The 21,357-nt window shown below is 40.4% G+C and overlaps 1 protein-coding gene across 2 annotated transcripts in view; it reads right to left on the reverse strand.

Moving 5' to 3' along the window:
• DNHD1 (dynein heavy chain domain 1) overlaps window positions 1-21,357 on the reverse strand; it is an 82,234-nt gene that overhangs the window by 43,053 nt on the left and 17,824 nt on the right. For both annotated transcript variants that reach the window (XM_049650997.1, XM_049650987.1), the window contains 5 exons: window positions 15,211-15,465; window positions 14,964-15,101; window positions 14,773-14,824; window positions 5,449-5,714; window positions 5,115-5,358 (listed from right to left, as the gene is read on the reverse strand). In XM_049650997.1, coding sequence (XP_049506954.1) covers window positions 5,115-5,358; window positions 5,449-5,714; window positions 14,773-14,824; window positions 14,964-15,101; window positions 15,211-15,465 — 955 coding nt within the window. The remainder of the gene's footprint in view (window positions 1-5,114; window positions 5,359-5,448; window positions 5,715-14,772; window positions 14,825-14,963; window positions 15,102-15,210; window positions 15,466-21,357) is intronic.

The following is a 21,357-nucleotide window of genomic DNA, read 5'->3' on the forward strand; positions in this document are numbered from 1 at the left end:
TTAAAAATTAAAAAAAAAAAAGAAAACCCAAAAGACCACTAAAAAACTGCTAGATCTGAGAAACAAATTCAGTAAAGTCTCAGGATATAAAATCAACATACAGAAATCTATTGCATTTCTATACATCAGTAAAGAAGCAGCAGAAAGAAAAATTAAGGAATTAATCCCACTTATAGCTGCACCAAAAACAATAAGATACCTAGGAATAGACTTAACAAAAGAGGTGAAAGATCTGTATTCTGAAAACTATAAAACACTGATGAAAGAAACTGAAGCTGACACAAAGAAATGGAAAGACATCCCATGCTTGTGAATTCAAAGAACAAATATTGTTAAAATGTCTATACTACCCAAAGCAGTCTACACATTTAATGCAATCCCTATCAAAATGCCAATAGCATCTTTCACAGAGCTAGAACCAACAATCTTAAAATTTGTATGGAACCACAAAAGACCCAGAATAGCCAAGGCAATCTTGAAAAAGAAAAGCAAAGTTGGAGGCATCACAATTCTGGACTTCAAGTTACATTACAAAGCAGTAATGTAGTAATCAAAGCAGTATGGTACTGGCATAAAAATAGACACATAGATCAATGGAACAGAATAGAAAATCCAGAAATGAACCCACAGCTGTATGGCCAATTAACCTTCACAAAGCAGGAAAGAATATCCAATGGGAAAAAGACTGTCTCTTCAACAAGTAGTGTGGGAAAACTGGACAGCTACATGCAAAAAAGTGAAACTAGACTACATTCTTATACCATACACAAAAATAAATTCAAAATGAATTAAAGACCTAAATGTGAGACCTGAAACCATAAAAATCCTAGAAGAGAATACAGGCAGTAACCTCTTTGACATTGGCCATAGCAACTTCTTTTTAGATATATCTTCTGAGGCAAGAGAAACAAAAGCAAAAATAAACTATTGGGACTTCATCAAAATAAAAAGCTTCTGCACAACAAAGGAAAACAATCAACAAAGCTAAAAGGCAACTTACAGAATAGAGATGATTTTTGCAAATGACATATCTGATAAATGTAAAATATATATATAAAGAACTTATAAAACACAACACTCAAAAAATGAATAATCCAATTAAGAAATGGGCAGAAGGCATGAATAGACATTTTTCCAAAAAAAGACATTCAGAAGGGTAACAGGCACATAAAAAAATGTTCATCATCACGCATCATCAGTGAAATGCAAGTCAAAACTATGAGATATCACCTCACACCTGTCAGAATGGCTAAAATCAACAACACAAGAAACCACAAGTCTTGGTGATAATGTGGAGAAAGGGGAACTCAATTACACTGTTGGTAGGAATGCAAACTGTTGCAGCCACTGTAGGAAACAGTATGGAGGTTCCTCGAAAAGTTAAAAATAGAACTACCCTATGATCCAGCAATCACACTACTGAGCATTTACTCAAAATATACAAAAATACTAATCCAAAGGGATATATGCATCCCAGTGTTTACAGCAGCATTATCTACAATAGCCAAATTATAGAAGCAGCCCAAGTTCCATCCATTGATGAATGGGTAAAGAAGATGTGGTGTGTGTGCGTATAGAATAAAATATTATATATTATTATATTATATATGATTTATGTTAAATAAATTATATCATATCATCTTATTCAGCCATAAAAAGAATGAAATCTTGTCATTTGCAACAATATGGATGGAGCTAGAATACTATGCTAAGCAAAGTAAGTCAGTTGGAGAGAGACAAATACAATACGTTTTCACTCATATGGAATTTAAGAAACAAAACAAGTGAGCAAAGGAAAAAAAAAAGAGAAAGAAAGGCAAACCAAGAAACAGACTCTTAACTATATAGAGAAGAAACTGATGGTTGCCAGAAGGGAAGTGGGTGAGGGGATTGGTTAAACAGGTGATGGGGATTAAGGAGTGCACTTGTGATGAGCACTGGGTGCTGCAGAGAAGTGCTGAATCGCTATATTTTACACCTGAAATTAATGTTACACTGTATGTTAACTACCCAGAATTTAAATAAAAACTTAAAAAATATATCACACAGTGGCAGGGCAAATATTCAAACTGAGGCAGCCTGGCGCCATTCTGTTCTATTTTATGTTTTGAGGGGTGAAAATAAACTGACTTATCCTGTATGAGCATCTCTGCAACTAGAAAGTGAGGTAGTGAGTTCCAGGGACAGATAATTGAGACACACTGGGTATGACCCATCTGGAGCTTCGAAGGAAGTAACCAATAGGACTCAATACCAAGAGATGAGACCGAGAAAACCAAGAGAGAGGGAAGCCATGGAGGGACATCCAAGGTTGAACAGAACACAAGGAAGAGAACATCTCCTTTTCCAGACTATCCCTGTGCCCTCTAGCAGTAGCTAGGCTGTTGCAATTGTGCTGCTTAAAAAAAAAATTTTTTTAAATCTTTATCTTTGAGAGAGAGACAGCACATGAGCAGGGGAAGAGCAGAGAGAGAGGAAGATACAGAATCTGAAGCAGGCTTCAGGCTTTGAGATGTCAGCACAGAGCCCGACATGGGGCTTAAACTCACAAACTGTGAGATCACGACCTGAGCCAAAGTCAGACGCTTAACTGACTGAGCCACCCAGGTACCCCTGTGCTGCTTTTTAGACCAGCAGTATCAGGCAGGTGATGGTAGAAAGGAGCTCAACAGCGACATCATATGGTGTAAATCAGCGACAGACTGAAAATACCAGAGGGCTGCTGGGGGTTAGAAGTTGGAGATGGATGGGAAGACAGATTTGAGAGATATTTAGGAGGTAGAAGAATGGAAGAGATTTGGTGACAGGTTGTATGTGGTGGAGTTAGGGAGAGGGAAGAATAAATGATGAACACTAACTCACAAGAGTGAATAATTATGTCATTCACAGTGCAGGGAAGCCCAGGCAGAAGACGAACAGAGTTGGAGGACAAGTAGACAAAATTAGATCACAAGAAGAATGAGAGTAGACAGAAGGGGATAAGGTTAAATGAAAAAATCAAGCACCTGTTGCATGCCTTATTCAATGCTAAAAACACTGCAAAAAATATCTCATTTACTCCTCCTTATCATAACCCTGTGGGTGACTGCATTATCATGTCGTTACAAATAAATGAACTGAACAGTGACCTGAGGTCACACAGCCAGTGAAAAGCAGAGCCATGATTCTGAACCCCATGGTTTTCTCTCTATCCGCTCTTCTTGAAGAGGCCAGCTGATCTTAGACTAAGGACGAAGAATCTAACAAACTAGAAAGAACAGAGGCTTCCTGAACAACATTGGAGCAAAGCCAAGGTCAGAAAGAAGGTTGGCTAACCACAGGCCCTCCCTATTCCTCCCATGCCAGCCTGAATCCCCTATACATTTAGGTGGGGTTGAGGAAGGGCAAAGTGGGGAGTTTGTGGCCCAAAAGCTACATAATTTGGCATGTGCTTTTATTTGTTGAAAAGGAAAGACAAGGAGGGTGAGGCAGGCAAGCACTTTCAAGAAAGCTCTTTCAGAGCCACCCAAAGCCACCCACCTTCATAAAGAAAGCAGCCCTGGGGACCATGGGTCTGATAGAACATTCTTTCTGCAGGAAGCAGACACTATTGGTTATTGGGAGCTAGGTGAGAAAATGGAACCACCTTTCTGTTTCCTAGAAGTGCAAATCAATGGCTTCCCAATCTACCCCACTGTGAACCTTTCTAAGACCAGTTTCTAGGCAGAGACACTTTAGCTAGTAAACAATAGCATTAGACATCCTTCCCATTGGAAAGGAGGGGGGAAAAAAAGAGGACCAAAACTAGGTTTTAAACCAGATTTCTCAGAGACCCAGAGAGACCAACAACTAGGCCTTGGTCTAGTGGGGGTAGATAAGAGACAAGAGGGAAACTGAGATGGTTGAGGAGGAAACAGATTACAGAATGGGTTTCAGCTCCACCTTCCATGTGGAATTTAGGGAAGATATCACCTTGCAGATTGCCCACATGCTAACATGAGATATCCATAGCAGGGTAGAAATCATGTGATGTGTTGCAGCAGAAAGAGGGCTAAATACAATGCTCCCAAAGTCCCCCATAACTTCCAAATGGCAGGGGATACATAAGATAATAGAGATTTAATAACCAGTGGGCCTGGATGGGTTCCAATGTAGAGGGGTGAGGGACCCTGAAGCAGAAGCTATGGGAGTGGCCAGCCCAAGACAAAGATCGAATGAAGGGTTGACTAAAATCCCATGGATCTGCAAAGCCAGCAGGATCCAATGCAGGGCTGAGTTAGCAAAGGTAGACATTCTGAGCTCCTACTAGCCAAGAGAACACACACAGTTACACTAGCTCAGGCCATAGCTGCACCAGATGCTGCAGCAGCAATGTCAGAAGGAGGGCAGAGACCAGGAACGGATGTATCACACCGCAGTAAGGGTTGACAGAAGTCAGCAAAGAAGAGCACACAGCCCAGCAGCCCTCTGCAATGCCAGCTGCCATCTTGGGGAGGAAGAGGAGCAGAGGACACTTGAGAATAAAAACAACTCAGAACTGTAGTAGGAATTTTGAATTGACCAAATACCCAAAATAGACTGAATTAAACCAAAAGTGCTGTTTTAAATGAAAAGTGCTTTCATTTTCAATTGGAATACATTCTTCCGCCATCTGCAGAAGTTAGGACTACAGAGTAAGAGGACATCAGTTAAGGAGACTAACATTTTATACATGCAACTTATAGTGTCAATTTTGACTCTGCTGCGTGTGGGGAAGGGCGCTCTTGATTCCTGAGAATATCTGCAAAGAAACTGAGCTCGCTAGCCTAAGGAGTAGGCTAAGATTTTTCTCACTCACATTTGGTTTGAACTACTTCCATGCCAGAAAAATAGAAAGTGTCAGGTGACAGAAACATGTTTCCCAAAGAGCATGGGGAATGAGTAGTGCCAAAACAGATGGAGAGGCTATCATCTGTAATGATCACACCTTTACTTGCAAAGGGAAGGGGCTGGGACCTGGGACTTTGGGAGGCTCTAGAGGTCCAATGAGGGGCCTTCACCAAAAGTCCTTGAAAGGACATTTCCAGGCCCAAGGAGGGCCATGCGGATGAGATAAGGAAGGTGGAAGGAAAGGAAAGAGGATAAGCAGCACTCACCCATCTCTGCCTGTATGTGATAGCAGTTCAGCTGCAACAATCTGCCTTTTGTGATCAACTTCTTAGGTATATTGGAGACATCCGTCTGCCACATGTTCACGCGGCTCACCAGCATCATGTAGTTCTTGATGGGACAACCTCTCATGGACTCCAGCTTCTGAGGCCCCCAGGCTTGCAGGAACTTATGAATGCCTGTCATCCAGTGATGTTCCTTGCAGAATTCCTTTACCTCCCACAGCATGCCCTAGGTACAGACAAGGTGCTTAGGGCAGAGGTGGGTGGCTATGATTGGTATTAGTGGGCATGACCCCACTGCTTAAACCTCTTTTCTCACCTCTAGCAAGGCCTGCTGCAGAGTCAGTGCCTGCTGGATTCGAGGACTGTTGTCCAGGTCTTCTTGCAGCTGCTTATAATTGGGGGGCAAGTACTGACCCCGCAGCTGGCACCCACGGACCTCCAGGGCTTCACTAACTGTGTGAGACTTCCAGGGCCACACCAATCCTATATTTGGGCCACAAAAGATGTGCACAGCATCGCTAGGCTGGCCCTGGAGCTTGGGCATGATGAATTCCTTGTTTGAGTCCTCCTCTTCATCTTCTTCTAGTGGGACACATGCCAAAATTGTCCATGAGTGCCCTTCAGGGCCTCCACACAACCTCTCTCCCTACCTGAGTGTGTACATTACACACACACACACACACACATGCGTGCGCACACACACACACACACACACACACTCCCTGCTCTTGAGTGAGTTTACACATACATCTATATTACAAACACCAACCCACTGAGGGAATTTACTAGTTATGGCTCAGGTTCAGAAAACAGAATTTAGTTAGTATAAGCAGAAAGGGAATTGTTATGGGATATTAAATGAGTTGCAAATAGTTGGAACGTCTGACAAACAAAAACACTCGAGGCTGAGCATCTATGGCTCTGTGCTGCCTGGCAAATTGGGATGTTACTGCCATATCAGCAGCTACAAAAGCACACTACCTCTGTTATGATCTCCTCCAGCAGAATGGATGGCATATGCGTTGGCTCTCTCCCCCTCTTACCTTAATTCTGAACTGAAATCTCTTGGAGATCTCAAGCACATACAACATCTAGCTATAAGGAGATCTGGGAAAAACTCCAGCCTCTGTGGAACAGAGGAAGAGGTGGCAAAGATGTTGAACATGCCAGTCCTCAGTATGTCTTAAGGAATATCCTTGAGCCTGGCTTTTCCTTTAACTTCTTAGAAACCGGCTAAGTGCCAATTTCAGTATTTGTATTAAAACTTTGTGCAAAAAGGGGTTGATGGGCACCTGGCTGGCTCAGTCAGTTAAGCATCCCACTTTGGCTCAGGTCATGATCTCACGATTCATGAGTTCGAGGCCCACACTGGGCTCTCTGCTGTCGGCACAGAGTCTGCTTCCCCTGTCCCCCTCTGTCCCCCTCTCTCTCTGCCCCTCCCCCACATGCACTCTCTCTGTCTCTCACACAAAAAATAAACTGAAAAAAAAAAGTGGGGGGAAGCATTGAAATGTTCAGAAATTAGATGCATAGTACCAACACCTAAACATACATCCCCCCCCCCAACAAGTCTCAGTTCTCAGGTCTCTTCTCTTCTCCATCTGTAGTTTCTAGGAGAACTCATCCAGTTTCATGGTTTTAAATACCATCTATTTGTTCTCAAATTTATGTCTAGTTCAGATCTCTCACTGAATCCCAATCCCATTTAAACAATTGCCTATTCCACATCTCTACTTGGACGTCTAACATGTACCTCAAGGGGCTCCTGGATGGCTCATTCGGTTAAGCATCCGACTTTGGCTCAGATCATGATTTCACGGTTTGTGAGTTTGAGCCTATGTCAGGCTCTTTGCTGACAGCTCAGAACCTGGAGCCTGCTTCAGATTCTGTGTCTCCCTCTCTCTCTGCCCCTCCCTGGCTCACATTCTGTCTCTCTCTCTCTCTCTCTCTCTCTCTGTCTCAAAAATGAATAAATGTTAAAAATAAAAAAAAAAAAGATCTCTGATTTCTCCCTTACCCCAAACTACTCTACTTGCAGTCTTCCAACTTCAGTAAATGGAAACACCATCCTTCCACTTGCTCCAGTCAAAAACTTGAGTTATCTTTGACTCTTAACCTAACATACAACACACCCAACCATCACAAAATCCCACTGAGTCTACATTAAAAATATATCCAGAATCCAACCAACTCTCATCACCATTACCACCACCTGCCCCCTTACCTCGGCCCAAGTCACTATTAGATTTTCAGTTAGAAGGGCATTACTGCAATGCCCTTCTAACTCCTCTCCCTGCTTTGGGCCCTTGCTTCCAACACCTTACAGTCTCTGCCTCACATAACATCAAGAATGACCCTTTAAAAATAATACTAGGAGGGATTCTGGAAAAATGGTGGGAGTGACAGCACAATTTTGAAATCTCTCCCAAATTCCCACATAAAAGGACATAAAAGTGACAGATCAATTAGACAGTGAAACCCCAAACCCAATGATAACATTTTAGTGAAAATGGGGCTAAGAGATCCTTACAAACCCCAAAATGCAAGTGGGTGGGGACAAAGCACCTACAGCCTCAAGAGTTACATGACATTGTCATTTGTAGGGGAGGAAGCAGAGGGGAATAAAGACACAACTGACAGACCTGAGACTAGGAAAACTCCAATACAGCCCAAAGGCATTTCCTGGGGATCAGAGGGCAAATCTGAGAACAGGAGGTGAAAGTGGAGGGAGTTTTCCCACTCCAAAAGCAATGAAGTCTGTAGGAGCTGAAGCAATCTATGCCCGATGGACTCCTGAAACCAACTGGCCAGGGTCCCTTCTGGGACAGAGCTTGACAAGAAGGAGAAAGTGCTGGGGGTGGAATTAAAACTGAGCAGAGTGGAAGCAATAGAGAAAAAGAGAAAAGGTCCAGACAAAACTGGGAGAGCAAAACAGAAACCAGGAAATCTCAGAATGCTGGCCACCAGTTTTTGAACACTACAGAAAAACAATAGAAAAGGAAACAGAGAGGTTAGAAAGCCATTTTGAACCTCACCTCTTCCTAAAAGTTCAGAAAAGCCATTTTTTCAAAGGTGAGCAACAGAAAAGTATCAACATCAAACTCGTACAAAACTTTTATAAGAAAAAAGAATCCGGACAGAATAACATCTTTTTTTTTTTTTTTTTTTAATTTTTTTTGAACGTTTATTTATTTTTGAGACAGAGAGAGACAGAGCATGAACGGGGGAGGGGCAGAGAGAGAGGGAGACACAGAATCAGAAGCAGGCTCCAGGCTCTGAGCCATCAGCCCAGAGCCCGACGCGGGGCTCGAACTCACGGACCATGAGATCGTGACCTGAGCCGAAGTTGGACGCTTAACCGACTGAGCCACCCAGGCGCCCCCAGAATAACATCTTTAAAGACAATGGAAACATATCAAGAAACAGTAAAACAAGCCCATTGCAAAACAAGATAAAAGACACTAGGAAACTTATATAAGTCATGAAAGAAGAACACATATCAGAATTAGAAAAATTCAGAAATCATTTGATAGAACTCAGGAAATAATTAGAAATAAAGGGAAAAATCATTTCAGAATGGAAACTTAAAAGGAATTTGAGAGCAAAGAAACTTAACAGGTAATACCTTAAGAGAAATAAAATGTAAAAAAAGGATAACTATAAAATAAAAAGGAAATAGAGGTGTTTTTTTTTTTAATTTCAAGATAAAGGGACAAATATTTGGGATAGATGATAAGGATCTAACATACATGTAACAGGAGTCCCTAAAGAAAAAACCAAAGCAAGGGAAGAGATCAATACTAAAAAACTTCAAGAAAACTTTCCTGTGGGGCACCTGGGTGGCTCAGTCGGTTAAGCATCTGACTTCAGCTCAGGTCATGATCTCGCGGTTCGTGAGTTCAAGCCCCATGTCAGGCTCTGTGCTGACAGCTCGGAGCCTGGAGCCTGCTTCAGATTCTGAGTATCCCTCTGTCTCTGCCCCTCACCTGCTCACGCTCCATCTCTCTCTCTCTCTCTCAAAAATAAATAAACATTAAAAAAATTAAAAAAAAAAAGAAAACTTTCCTGAAATAAAAAAGATGTAAAATTACATTTTGAAAGAGCATACCTGAGAATACTGCCTCAGAATGTTCAATAACAAGCATACTCTACTAAAATTACTGAATTTCAAGAAAAAAAAGAAAAGAAATGTTTCAGGCATCCAGGCAAAAGGGGAAATAAAATTTTGCTTCCACAAGCCCTTCCTGAGGAATCTAAAGAGAATTAGCTTCAGACAAACAAAATTACTGAGAGACTGATCAACACAGACTGCTTAAATACATTGTTGCTTGTAGAGCTAAAATTAAATGAGATTTTACTAAATATCAGTTACTAGAAGGGAAACAATATAGTATGAAATGATGCTGTGGAGAATGCTGGTAATTCTCTTGCTTGCCAGGTTTTGAGAATGGAAGACTAGAACCTTGGAAGGCATGTTGGCTGACTACCCAATAGCTATTCCCTTCTCCCTTCTTCTGTGGTGGTAGAGTCCATCTTCCACGAGAATCTAGAAATGTCAGCCATTTGACTTCCCAGCCCTTCTTGCTGCTGGAGGTAGCCACATGACCTAGATTTTTACAATGAGATGTAGAAGTGTGTCTGCTGGGGAGTTTCTGGAAAAGATTTCCTTTCCTGATAAAATGTGAGAGTTAGAAAAAAAAATAGTTTCAAACAGAGAGGGAGGCAAATGATAAGAGACTCTTAGATACAGAGAACAAACTAAGGGTTGATGGGAAGGGTGGAGGGGTGGGGAAATGGGTGATGGGCATTGAGGAGGGCACTTGCTGGGATGAGCACTGGGTGCTGTATGTAAGCGATGAATCATGGGAATCTACTCCCGAAGCCAAGGGCACACTGTATACACTGTATGTTAGCTAACTTGACAATAAATTATTTAAAATAATAATGATAATAATAAAACCTTTAAAAATATTTTTTAAAATCTGAGTCGGGCAGGAAGAGCTTTCCCTCCAGTGTTTGTTTCCCTTTCCCCTGATTTTGCTTAAGAATGGGATGCTTGGAGTTGGAGCTTGTCTTGCATTTATAAGGCAATAAGCCTAAGGATGAAAAAAAACTTTTTTTTTTTTAGTTTAATCTATTTGAGACAGCCAGAGACAGCACAAGTGGGAGAGGGGCAGAGAGAGAGGAAGAGAGAGAGAGAATCCCAAGCAAGCTCTACCCTTCCAGCCAGTGCAGAGCCTGACACAGGGCTCAAACTCACGAAACTGTGAGATTATGATCTGAGCCAAAATCAAGAGTTGGATGCTCAATCAACTGAGCCATTCAGGCGCCCTGAAAAAACTTTTTTGATTACAGCCTCCCCTACCACACACACCACTCTAAGAGGCTCTGCCCTTACCTATAGCTAAAACCAGAAAGGAGCAGGGGACAGACGTGAGGAGCCTGATACTTGATGACATTTTTGAGCCACTGAAACAACCTGGAAGCACCTACCTGGAGACTTCTCATTATGTGAGAATTGTTTTCACTGTTAGGCTACTCTCAGGACTTCTGTTACTTCCAGCTAAAAGCATTCTCGGTGACTCAGAATTCAAACACATAAGCAAAGTCAAAAGACAAAGAGAAATAAAGCCTCAATGACATTGCCTGGGTGCTGAATCCAGCTCAGCCTGAATCCAGCTGCATCCATGTATTTTTTTAGTTATGGGAGCCAATAAATTCCCCTTTTTGCTTACGTAGCTCTGAGCTAGAAACATGTTATCCAAACCCAACTTGCACATTTAGGCCTACATAATGTAGGTTTATAGCCAATACAAGCATAGCTAAAGATTGGAGCCTCCTCTACTATACATACCCTTCTAAGAGGATCTGCTGTTACCTGTAGCTAAAACCAACTAGTTTGTAACACAACCCATTCCCCTTCCCAGAGCTAATGGATATGTGGTTCTCTCTATAGGGTAGGTTAAATCAATCATATTCCTTCTCTTGAAAATTTGAAATACGTCAGTCACACATACAGGAAAACTTAACTGACAGATCATCTAGAGTCAAGGATGGGGTTGGTACCACAGGACGCCCAAGTCATTTGGAAGCAATAGTTATAAGGGAGCAGAAAGTTCAAAGAAAGCAGAGACAGCTAGTTTTAGGAGAGAATCAGGGGAACTGGGAAGAAGCACAGAGAGAAGTAGAGATAAAAGGATAAGCAGCAATTTGAGAGATGTGGCTCTCTTCCTGACTTTCTAGTCTCCATTTCTGTGAAGAGTGGTGCTATTACATCTTTTCTGCCTTTGAATTTGGTAACTTTCTGTTTTGTGAGCTCCAAAACACGAGACAAGGTTGAAGAACTATGATTGAAGGTACCAAGACCCACAGGAGCACTCAAGCAATACGGTGCGATACAGTCAATTCATGTGTGATTCTGAGCCATGGAAAGAAAAGCTAGTGTATTTTTAATACAACTTGGTGAATGCAATATCCCAACAAAACAAAACAGAAGTCACTAACAACTTCATAGCCAAGTGAAAGAAAGAGTCAAATAAAGCTTTCTTATGATAAGAAATGTGATATCAATTAAATCAAAGAAACATAAATTACCTGTCACCACTGAGGGATTTGGGCTTCAATTTAAAATAGATATGTATCAGTATAATGTGTGTGTGTGTGTGTGTGTGTGTGTATAAGTCAACCTGGAGCTGCATTTTTAAATATCAATCTAACTGTGAAAAACCAAATAATGTAGACCTTTACTGTAGGTTTCCTTGAATGAGTCACTCAGACATTGAGTCACTCAGACTGCTGCTCAGTCCACAGAGCAGCAAAAGCTTCTCGTCAAACATATTTATATACTTTTCATGTCTTCAGTATTTCTTACAGGATGATTGGGAAAAAAGTGTCTCTTCTCTTCCATTTCTGGTCTAGTCACTGTTACAATGCTTACCTCTATTCTTCCTCTTGCTGGTCATACTCGTTATGTGTCACACTCCCAAGAGACCCTTCCTGCCACATGTAGCCCCTTGGCCAAAATATACAGTAAGGACAGTTTAATTGTTTACATTCTATCTCTACACTAACTTCAACACCACCCCAACCAAAACATACAGGAAAGAGTTTATAATAAAAATGGAGCAATCCTTTGTCCCTTCTCAGTGTAACAGATTTATCTTACCACAGATATCAAAAAGATACACTTATCTGGGTAAAGTTAATGTAAGAACCTTAAGTTCCTGAACTTGACACCTGCCAGATGAGAAGAATCATTATCTGATTGTATTTTCCTATTTTTAAACTGCTCAAAATTCCTGAAACGATTGTAAGGGTAACAATATTGATCATCTTTTTTTGGTTCTAGTACTAAGACTGTTCTGTGGAAAATGTTGGAGAATGAAGCTTAAAGACTGCAAGACATGTTGCAACTATGTTATTAGTAATAGATTGAGTCTTCTTCTAGGGGTCAGACTCTAGTCAGTGTGTAAGTTTCTACTGTAAGGGGCTGATTTTTCATGTTTGTATGTATAAGTAGAGCTACTGAAATTATTTTGTAATTTGGCTAAAACGATGTACACATTTTGCCTCACTTAAGTAACAAATTTCTCAGATAGATGTATGTTTCTTAAACACCACTAGTTCTGTTTTAACTGCTAGATATTTAGTTTTATTAAATACTACTCCAATTTTCATCAAGAATTTAAGAAAAATCCTAAATCAGAACTTTGGTTCTAGTTCCTCCATGATATTACTGTGATTTTCCATGTCGATCTTTTTTTTTTTTTCCTTCAAATGTTGGTTTTGAAAAATCTCAAATATGTAAGAAAGTTTAAAAGTACTACAAACCCCTTTTACCCATCCACTTTGATTCAACAATTATTAACATTTTGCCCACATTGCTTTCATTTTCCTTTTCTCTTTCCTCAAAAACATTTGAAAGTAAGATAACAAGCATCAGGACATTTCATGCCTAAATGTACCGGTCCGTGGTGATCCTTTAAAAGTAGAAGGGATAGGGGCGCCTGGGTGACTCAGTCAATTGAGCGTCCAACTCTTGATTTCAGCTCAGGTCATGCATGATCCCAAGATTGTGGGATCAAGCCCTGAGTTGGGCTACTCGCTGACCGTGGAGCCTGGTTAAGAGTCTCTCCCTCTGCCCCTTCTGTGTGTGCTCTCTCTCTCTCACTCTCTCTCTCTCTCTCTCATTCTCTCTCTCTTTCTCTCAAAAAAAAAAAAAAAAAAAAAAAGTAGACGGGATAACCCAGGACATTGCAAGTGAATATTTTCACTTTCATTATAATTTAGAATAAAATTTTAAGGTTTTTGCTTGTTTTGCCATTCAAAGAAAAATACTACAATATACCAAAACATGAATTAGTAAAAAATATGAGAGAATAATGTGAAATTTCTGGTTTTCCTCAGTCCTTAATACTAATAATGCTAAGAAGTTACTATCTTTAGCATGTATCATTATGTGCTGAGCACTACACTAGACATATCACCTCTTTTAATGCTGCAAGTTAGGTATTTTAACAAAAATATCTAATTCCCATTTTACAGGCTAGTAAACTAATGTGTTTGGTTCTAGAGCCCTACCTCTTTCCACTGACCATGTAAAACAAATATCAATAGTCTCTACCATTTAACCTAGATTCGCTTGAGAACAAATATGCCCCAATTGGTGTGATTTGTAAAAGACATGTGCTGCTTTCAATGAACCTTCCACTTCCTTGTCATCTATTTCCTAAAATTGACTTCATGTCTTTATTTTTAAAAAAATTTTTAATGTTTATTTATTTTTGAGAGAGAGAGAGAGAGAGTCAGAGTGTGAGCAGGGGAGGAGTGGAGAGAGAGGGAGACACAGAATCGAAGCATGTTCCAGGCTCCAAGCTGTCAGCACAGAGCCCGACACGGGGCTCAAACTCACACACTGTGAGATCATGACCTGAGCTGAAGTCGGAGGCTTAACCAACTGAGCCACCCAGGCGCCCAACTTCATGTCTTTAAATCATCCTGCTGAAAACATACTAGTTGAGTCAAGGCGGTGGTGGGGGTTAAGTACTTACATGTCAGATGTGCCTGAATGCATGTAATGGTTTTATTTGTAACTGGGTTAGTATTGCAAATAAAGGAAATGTGAACATGTATTTCCTCCCTGATTGTTAACAAGTTTGAGGACTGAAAGCCAGTAATAACTGGTCACCATAATAGCTCAATACTAATAGATTATCTTACATGAAATGAAAAAGAGTTGTCTGAAATAAAGCAAATATCAAATAAGCAGAGTTCTTCAAGTAAGTACAAATTTACTTGGCAATCAAATTTAATAGTAAACAAAATGCCATTATGACATTAGAGAGTAATTTCACGGATTTTGAATGAACGAGAGGAAGGACAATGTACTTACATTCTTTTACACACCTCTCATTCCACTCAACTGGATGCACACACATGCACACAAGCACAGGCATGAGTGAGCAAAGACACACCCACACTAACCCCCGCCCCCCACACCTGTGTGCAGTACCCAGGTCATAGCTGCTCCCTCCACACCTAAGGCCTGACTCTGTGGCCATGCCATTGGCACTGTGCATGTGACTCTCCCTGCTCCTTCCACCCTTCCTACTCCCCTGCCTGTGTCTCCTTACTTAAATACCTTCAGAAATCAAGGAGTCCCAGGGGGTCTTCAGGTCTGTAGATTGCATTACCTTCACACCAAGGCAGGTAGAGGGGGGCAGAAACAGAAAACAAGGAACTAAGTTCAGACCAGGCTGAGAACTTCTGATTACACAGGGGATTAGAATTGGGAATTCCTGCAGCCAGCACCCCCTGCCCAGTCCAGAATACCTTCAGGGCAGAGGCCTTGACAGACTGCAGGCCCCCAGTTAGAATCTGGATCATGTTTTCAATACATGGCTCATGAGTCAGCTGGCCACAATCGTCAAAGACCAGCTCTGCTGAGAGAAAGGGATTCTGCCTTGGGGCCTGTCAAGAAAGGTCAGGACAGCTCGTGGGGCTACAGGTCAGTATCTGCTGTCTGCCATGTGGCCTTGACTGCCTGTCCCGCCTCCACACATGCCATCCACTCCCTTACCTGCAGGATGTTGGCCACGAAGGAGGTTATCTCCTCCTCTATGATAGACACAAGGTTCTGGCCAATCATGTGGTCCACCAGGCGGGCCAACTGTCCCAGCCGCAGCAACCACGCCTCTGTCTGCCTCAGCTTCTGCTCCAGCTGCTGGCCCTGTTCCTTCTGAAGATACACCGAGAGTTGGTCAGTCCTGATCCTCTTGCAGTTTTTCAGCCGCTCCTGCAGGCCCTGTTGCATGTGATACGTATCCTCGTGAACCTGTCAGAATAGAGAGTGGAAAACTCACTGGACAAAGGGAAAAGAAAACAAACTGGCTACCCGCTGGCCTGTGCAAAACTCTTGGGTCTCAGAGTCTGAAACCTAGCACCTCGATATACCCACGGAAGGCTGCTTTTTGGTAGAGATTAGCCCCCGAAATCCTTTAGTGACCAGAGAAGATGCAAAATGGAGAACATACATTGAGAGGCCACAGTGCTAATTTGATAGGCCAGGCCTGTCTGCTAAAGGCCTCAAGGATCGAACTCAGAGAGAAAATGTGTGTGTGTGTAAACAGAAGCTTACTAACACACAGGCTACACAAAAGAAGAGAAAGATTGGATAAGTAGGGCAATAATTCCAGGACACGGATTCCAATCAGCAGGGCTGGGAGGTGTGGCCTGCTGGCTAGCATAATACTCCTTACGTGACAGCAGATGCTGCCTCGGGGCACTGACAGAGGCTTTCCACTGGGGGATGAAGAATGTGGGATAAAAGTCTAAGAGCCTCTTGGTGGCTCTTTCTCACATCTGGGAGGTTGCTGACAGTTGCCACCTCTCAGGATTTGTCCTGTTGAGGAACAGAGGGGAGACACCAGGAAGACATGCTTGGCCAGATGGACCTTCTGTCCCTGAAGCTCTCCTGTCTGTTTTGATGCTCAGTAGACTCTGTGATTAGATTGTATTCTGCTCAACCTGAGCTCAAACCCCAGTCTTCTGAGACCCAGACATAAGGCACTTGAGGCCTGAGCCACACATCATACACAAATGTGCCCTTGGGCTTGACAAGAGGTTCTCTTTCACGCTCTAGAAATACCCTCCATACTTTGAGTGCTTCCCACTTCACAGCCCATAGTGCGACGCATCACCACTAGCTAGTTACTCGTGTCACTCGTGCCACTCGTGCACTGCACTGGCAATTCTACAAGGACGAGGCCTCTGTCACATCTTATTGCATTTATTGCTTCACATAATGCCTGGCACAGGTGGTTCCACAGGACATATAAAAAGAATGTATCTCTCAAGCTGAAAGGGCTTACTGAGTGCCAATTAGGATAAAACCACACACAAAGCAACAATAATTACTACACAAGTATGTAATCAGTATACATTTTTAAAGCCTCACCACTAAGGGGCAATATCTTCAATACCTTCAAAGTTCTGAGGAATTTTTTTAACCTGTAATTCTGTATCTAGCCACAGTATCACACTGAAATTTGGGGATGAATAAAGACATTTTTAGATATACAAAGACTCTAAACATTTACCATCCACAGATTCTCTCTGAAAAAAATGAAACAAAACAAACAACAGTATATTTTTGACAGAGGAAAATGAATATAAGAGCTACAAGAAGCTTTGATGAGCAAAGACATTTGTAAAACATATTGCCAGGTCTAAATGAGCAGGCTACAAAACAAGAATGTTCATAACAATCCAGAATTAAATTCCAGAAGATCTGAACATAAGTGGAATAGGGAGGGTGGAAGGTGGGGAGAGGAAGAGAGGAGAGAAAGGAAATTAGAATACAGTAAAGGTTCTTATTCTGCTAGGGAGAAAGACATGGATACAAATGCACACTTGGCATTCATTCACTCAAAACACTCGCTGAGCACCTACTATATGACATAACCTATAAGAAGCACTACAGATATATCAGTGAATGAAACAAATAAAAATCCCTACCCTCTTGGAGGTGGGGGGAGAAATACAATAATATATAATATAATAATATATAATAATAAATAAGTAATTTATATTCTATATAAAAAGGTTATAGGTGCTATGAGCAAAGGAAACACAGAGTAGAAAAAGGGGTCAGGGATGCTGGTGATAGTGGGGGTTTGCAAGTTTAAATAGGGTGACCCAGAGAAGGCCTTCTTGACAAAGTGCTTTTAGAAAAAGACATGAAAGAGACATTGTTATAAAAGTGTAAATGGAACAGCTACATCTTTTGAGCAGGTGTATACATTTCTTACATATGGATTCAGCTGCAAGTGAGAGAAAACTGGAAAAAAGTGCAGTTTAAGCAAGTAAAAGGTTTATTTAACGCAATAAGAAATCCCTTAATGGTATATTGGCCCAACAGTATCGATAAAAACAACACTCGTTTTGGGGCACCTGGTGGCTCAGTCGGTTAAGCGTCCGACTTTGGCTCAGGTCATGATCTCACTGTTGGTGGGGCTCAAGCCCTGCATCGGGTTCTGTGATGACAGCTCAGAACCTGGAGCCTGCTTTAGATTCTGTTTTTCCCTCACTCTGCCCCTCCCTCACTTACACTCTGTCTCTCTCTGTCTCTCAAAAATAAAACATAAAAAAAAAAAAAGCTCCTTTTATGTTCCTTCTCCTCCATCTTTAATATGACTTTTGCCTTTATCATTGTGTAAAAGCTTCTCTATCACCAAAAATTTCATCCAAGGGTCAGACAATAAGTCAGGAGTAATGCTCACTATGACATCCCGGTTAGATATGCCTCTAAAAGTTTTCTTGGTGACTTCCACTTAATGTTTCATTGCCCTGAACAGAGTTAAGTGGCTTCCTCCAGCACAAGTTTATGAAAAGAAACAGTCAAGATTCTAAAACTAAGAAGGATGAATAGGCATTGAGTGGTTCCTGGGCAACTATGAGAAAAATAAAATGTATAACATCCAAATCATTAGAGGACAATAATGGCAACAAAAATGTAAACAACCCACCAAGAGACAAGAAACACAAGGAAGAATCAACCAGAAATTGCAGGAAATAGAAAACATCAAAATAAGATGGAAAAAATAAGTCCAAACCTATCAGTCATCATAATAAATGAGATAAATCTATTGCGAGACATAGACTCTCAGACTAAATGTCTTCCAGCTATTTGTAAGAGATACACACAAAACAAAATAACAAAGGAAGGTTGAAAACAAACTAATAGAAAAAGATACATGGCGCAAATGCCTGATGTAGTTTACCTCAAACAAAAGAGAACTCTAGCAGAAAAGTAGTAACAGAATGCAGACTTTTCATAGCAATAAAGTCACCAAGAAATACTATTATGAATCTTTATGCATACAACATGATTTTGAAATACATGTTGCAAAATGAAAGAACATCAAGGAGAAATGAACAAATCTATAGTCATAGGAGGGGATGTTTTTAACATGCATCTCTCAGAAACTGAAAGATAAGGTGGATTAAAAAAATTATTGTGGTCGTAGAATATTTGCACAGAACAATGAGTGAGCTTGGTCTAATATATACATTTTCTTAGACTGAGTTCCCTAGAAGAAGAGCCTGAGAGAGGAATTTGGGGAAATGTGATTTATTAAAGAAATGATCTTCAGGAAACAAACCTCCAAGGGAAAGTGGGAAGCAAAACAGGAAAGGGGAAAGTGCCAAGCAAGAGCTCAGCAAAGGCTGTTCTTGTTCTGATGTGGAGGGGGAGGTGGCTTTGGAATGAAGACCCTATTGTACGGCTGTCCCACCATGAGACAAGGAGCCAAAAAGAAGGCAGAGGAACTGTGACATATGAAAGAGACTATGGAGAAGTGACCATTAAATGCAGTGCACAATTTTGGACTGCATCCTGAAACAAAAACAAAACAAAACAAAAAAAAAAAAAACAAAAAAAAGAAAACAGTTATAAAGGACATTTTTGGAATAATTCGCAAATTTCTAGGAAGGACTATGGGTTAGATAACAAAATAGTATCCAAATGAAATCTCCTGATGTTTGATCATTGCACTGGAGTTGTGGAAGAAAATGTCCTTGTTCTTAAAGAGAAACACACTGGCATATTTAGGGGTAAGGGAACTTACCATGTGCAACTTAAAACTCTCAAATGGTTCAGGAAAATAATGTATACTTACATAGAGAAAGAAAAAGAGCAGAAATGATAAATAAGACAAACTAATAATCTGGGTAAAAGGTAAGTGAGAGTTTATTATACTATCCTTGCAACTTTCCTAATAAATTTGAACTTATATCAAAATAAAAAGTTATACAAGAAAGAAGTAAGAAGAAAAAAAGAAAATGGGTTTGTCCCAGTAATGCAAAGCTGGTGTAACACCAATTATTCACCATATTAGACTAAAGGAGAATAATTCCCATAAACGTTTAAACAGAATCAGAAAAAAAAATCACTGGACAAAATTCAACACCCATTCGTGGTAAAACCTCTTAGCAAACTAAGAATTGATGGGAACATCCTTAAAAATTGATAAAGGTTATCTACCAAACACTCACATTTTATATCATTATTTATTTAGTGTTTCAAATCTATTTTAGTTATTTAATAATGCTACAATTTATTGGGCAGCAGCATGCTTTTATTAGCACAGAGTACAGGCTTGGCTCTATAACAATTCAGTTGCCATTTGGGATGATTCCTCCTTCTCCCTCTCCGCTGCGCCACCCCTCACCTTTGGGGTGACTGCCAACAGGGACAAGTTCCATTCCATTCCACACAGCAGCACAGAAAGTGGCTCTACATGTTGCATTTGCTTGTCTTTTCACTTTTCCTATGGTGCTTTTTAAAAAGTTAATTTTAATTTTTTTAATGCTTATTTATTTTTGAGAGGGAGATAGAGCATGAGTTGGGGAGGGGCAGAGAGAGAGGGAAACACAAAATCTGAAGCAGGCTGCAGGCTCTGAGCCGTCAGCACAGGGCCCCACGTGGGGCTCGGACTCACGAACCATGAGATCATGACCGGAGCCAAAGTTGGACGCTCAAGCAACTGGGCACCCCAAAAAGTTAATTTTAGTACAGACAAATGTCTTGATATTTTATGGTTTACACTTTTTAATATCTTAAGAAACCCTGAGATAATAAACATGTGATATGGTCTTCTGAAAGCTTTTTGGATTTTCTTTTCACACTTAAGTCTTTTATATACCATGAATTAATTTTTGTGTATGGTGTAGCAACTATTAGAAAACAATAATGTTTTAAAATACCATTTACAATAGCAACAAAAAGATACCAAATATCTAGTAATAAGTCTAATGAAATATATTCAAGACCTCTATAGGAAACCTATAAAACCTCAGTAGGAGAAAGTAAAGAAATCAAAATACATGAAGAGATCCATGTATATGAATTAGAAAATGAAATATTAAGATATCAATTCTCCCTCGAATTGATATACAAATTTAAAACAAGCCAATAAAAAAAATCCCAGGAAATTATTTTGTGGAAATTAGCAAGCTGATTCTAAACTTGATATGGAAATTTAAAGACCCTAGCACAGCCAGGGAAATCTTGTATAATAAAAACTTATAGAACCTATAATACCAGATATCAAGACGTACCGCAAAGCTGCAATAATTAAGATAGTGTGACACTGACCAAAAGACAGACTAATCAGACACAAGACAGTCTAGAAACAGACCCACACATATACAGTCATCTGATTTAAGACAATGACACCACTGTAATTAGGTGGGGAAAGGATATTTTTTTCAATAAATGGGGAAAATAAAACTTGGCTCTTATGTCACACCATACATAAAAATTAATTTGAAATGTACTATAGACCTAAATGTGAAAAATATAATAAAAGTTCTGGAAGAAAACAAGGAAATATCTACATGACTTTGGGGCAGGCAAAGATTTCTTAAACCAGGACTCAAAAGGCACTAATCAAAAAAGATTGACAAAATGAACTTCAAGAAAATTAAGAACTTCTGTTAATCAAAAGACACCATTAAGGGACACCTGGCAGGCTCAATTGGTAGAGCATACATCTCTTGATTTCAGGGTCTCAGGGCCATGAGTTCAAGCCCCATGTTGGGTATAGAGCTTACTTAAAAAAAAAAAAAAAAAAAGACACTATTAAAATAGTAAAAGGGTAAGCCACAGACTGGGAGAAAATATCTATTTTATATATATATATATATATATATATATATATATATA

Source organism: Panthera uncia, chromosome D1 (genome assembly GCF_023721935.1).
Source record: "Panthera uncia isolate 11264 chromosome D1, Puncia_PCG_1.0, whole genome shotgun sequence".
In the NCBI taxonomy this organism is placed as follows: Eukaryota; Metazoa; Chordata; class Mammalia; order Carnivora; family Felidae; genus Panthera; species Panthera uncia.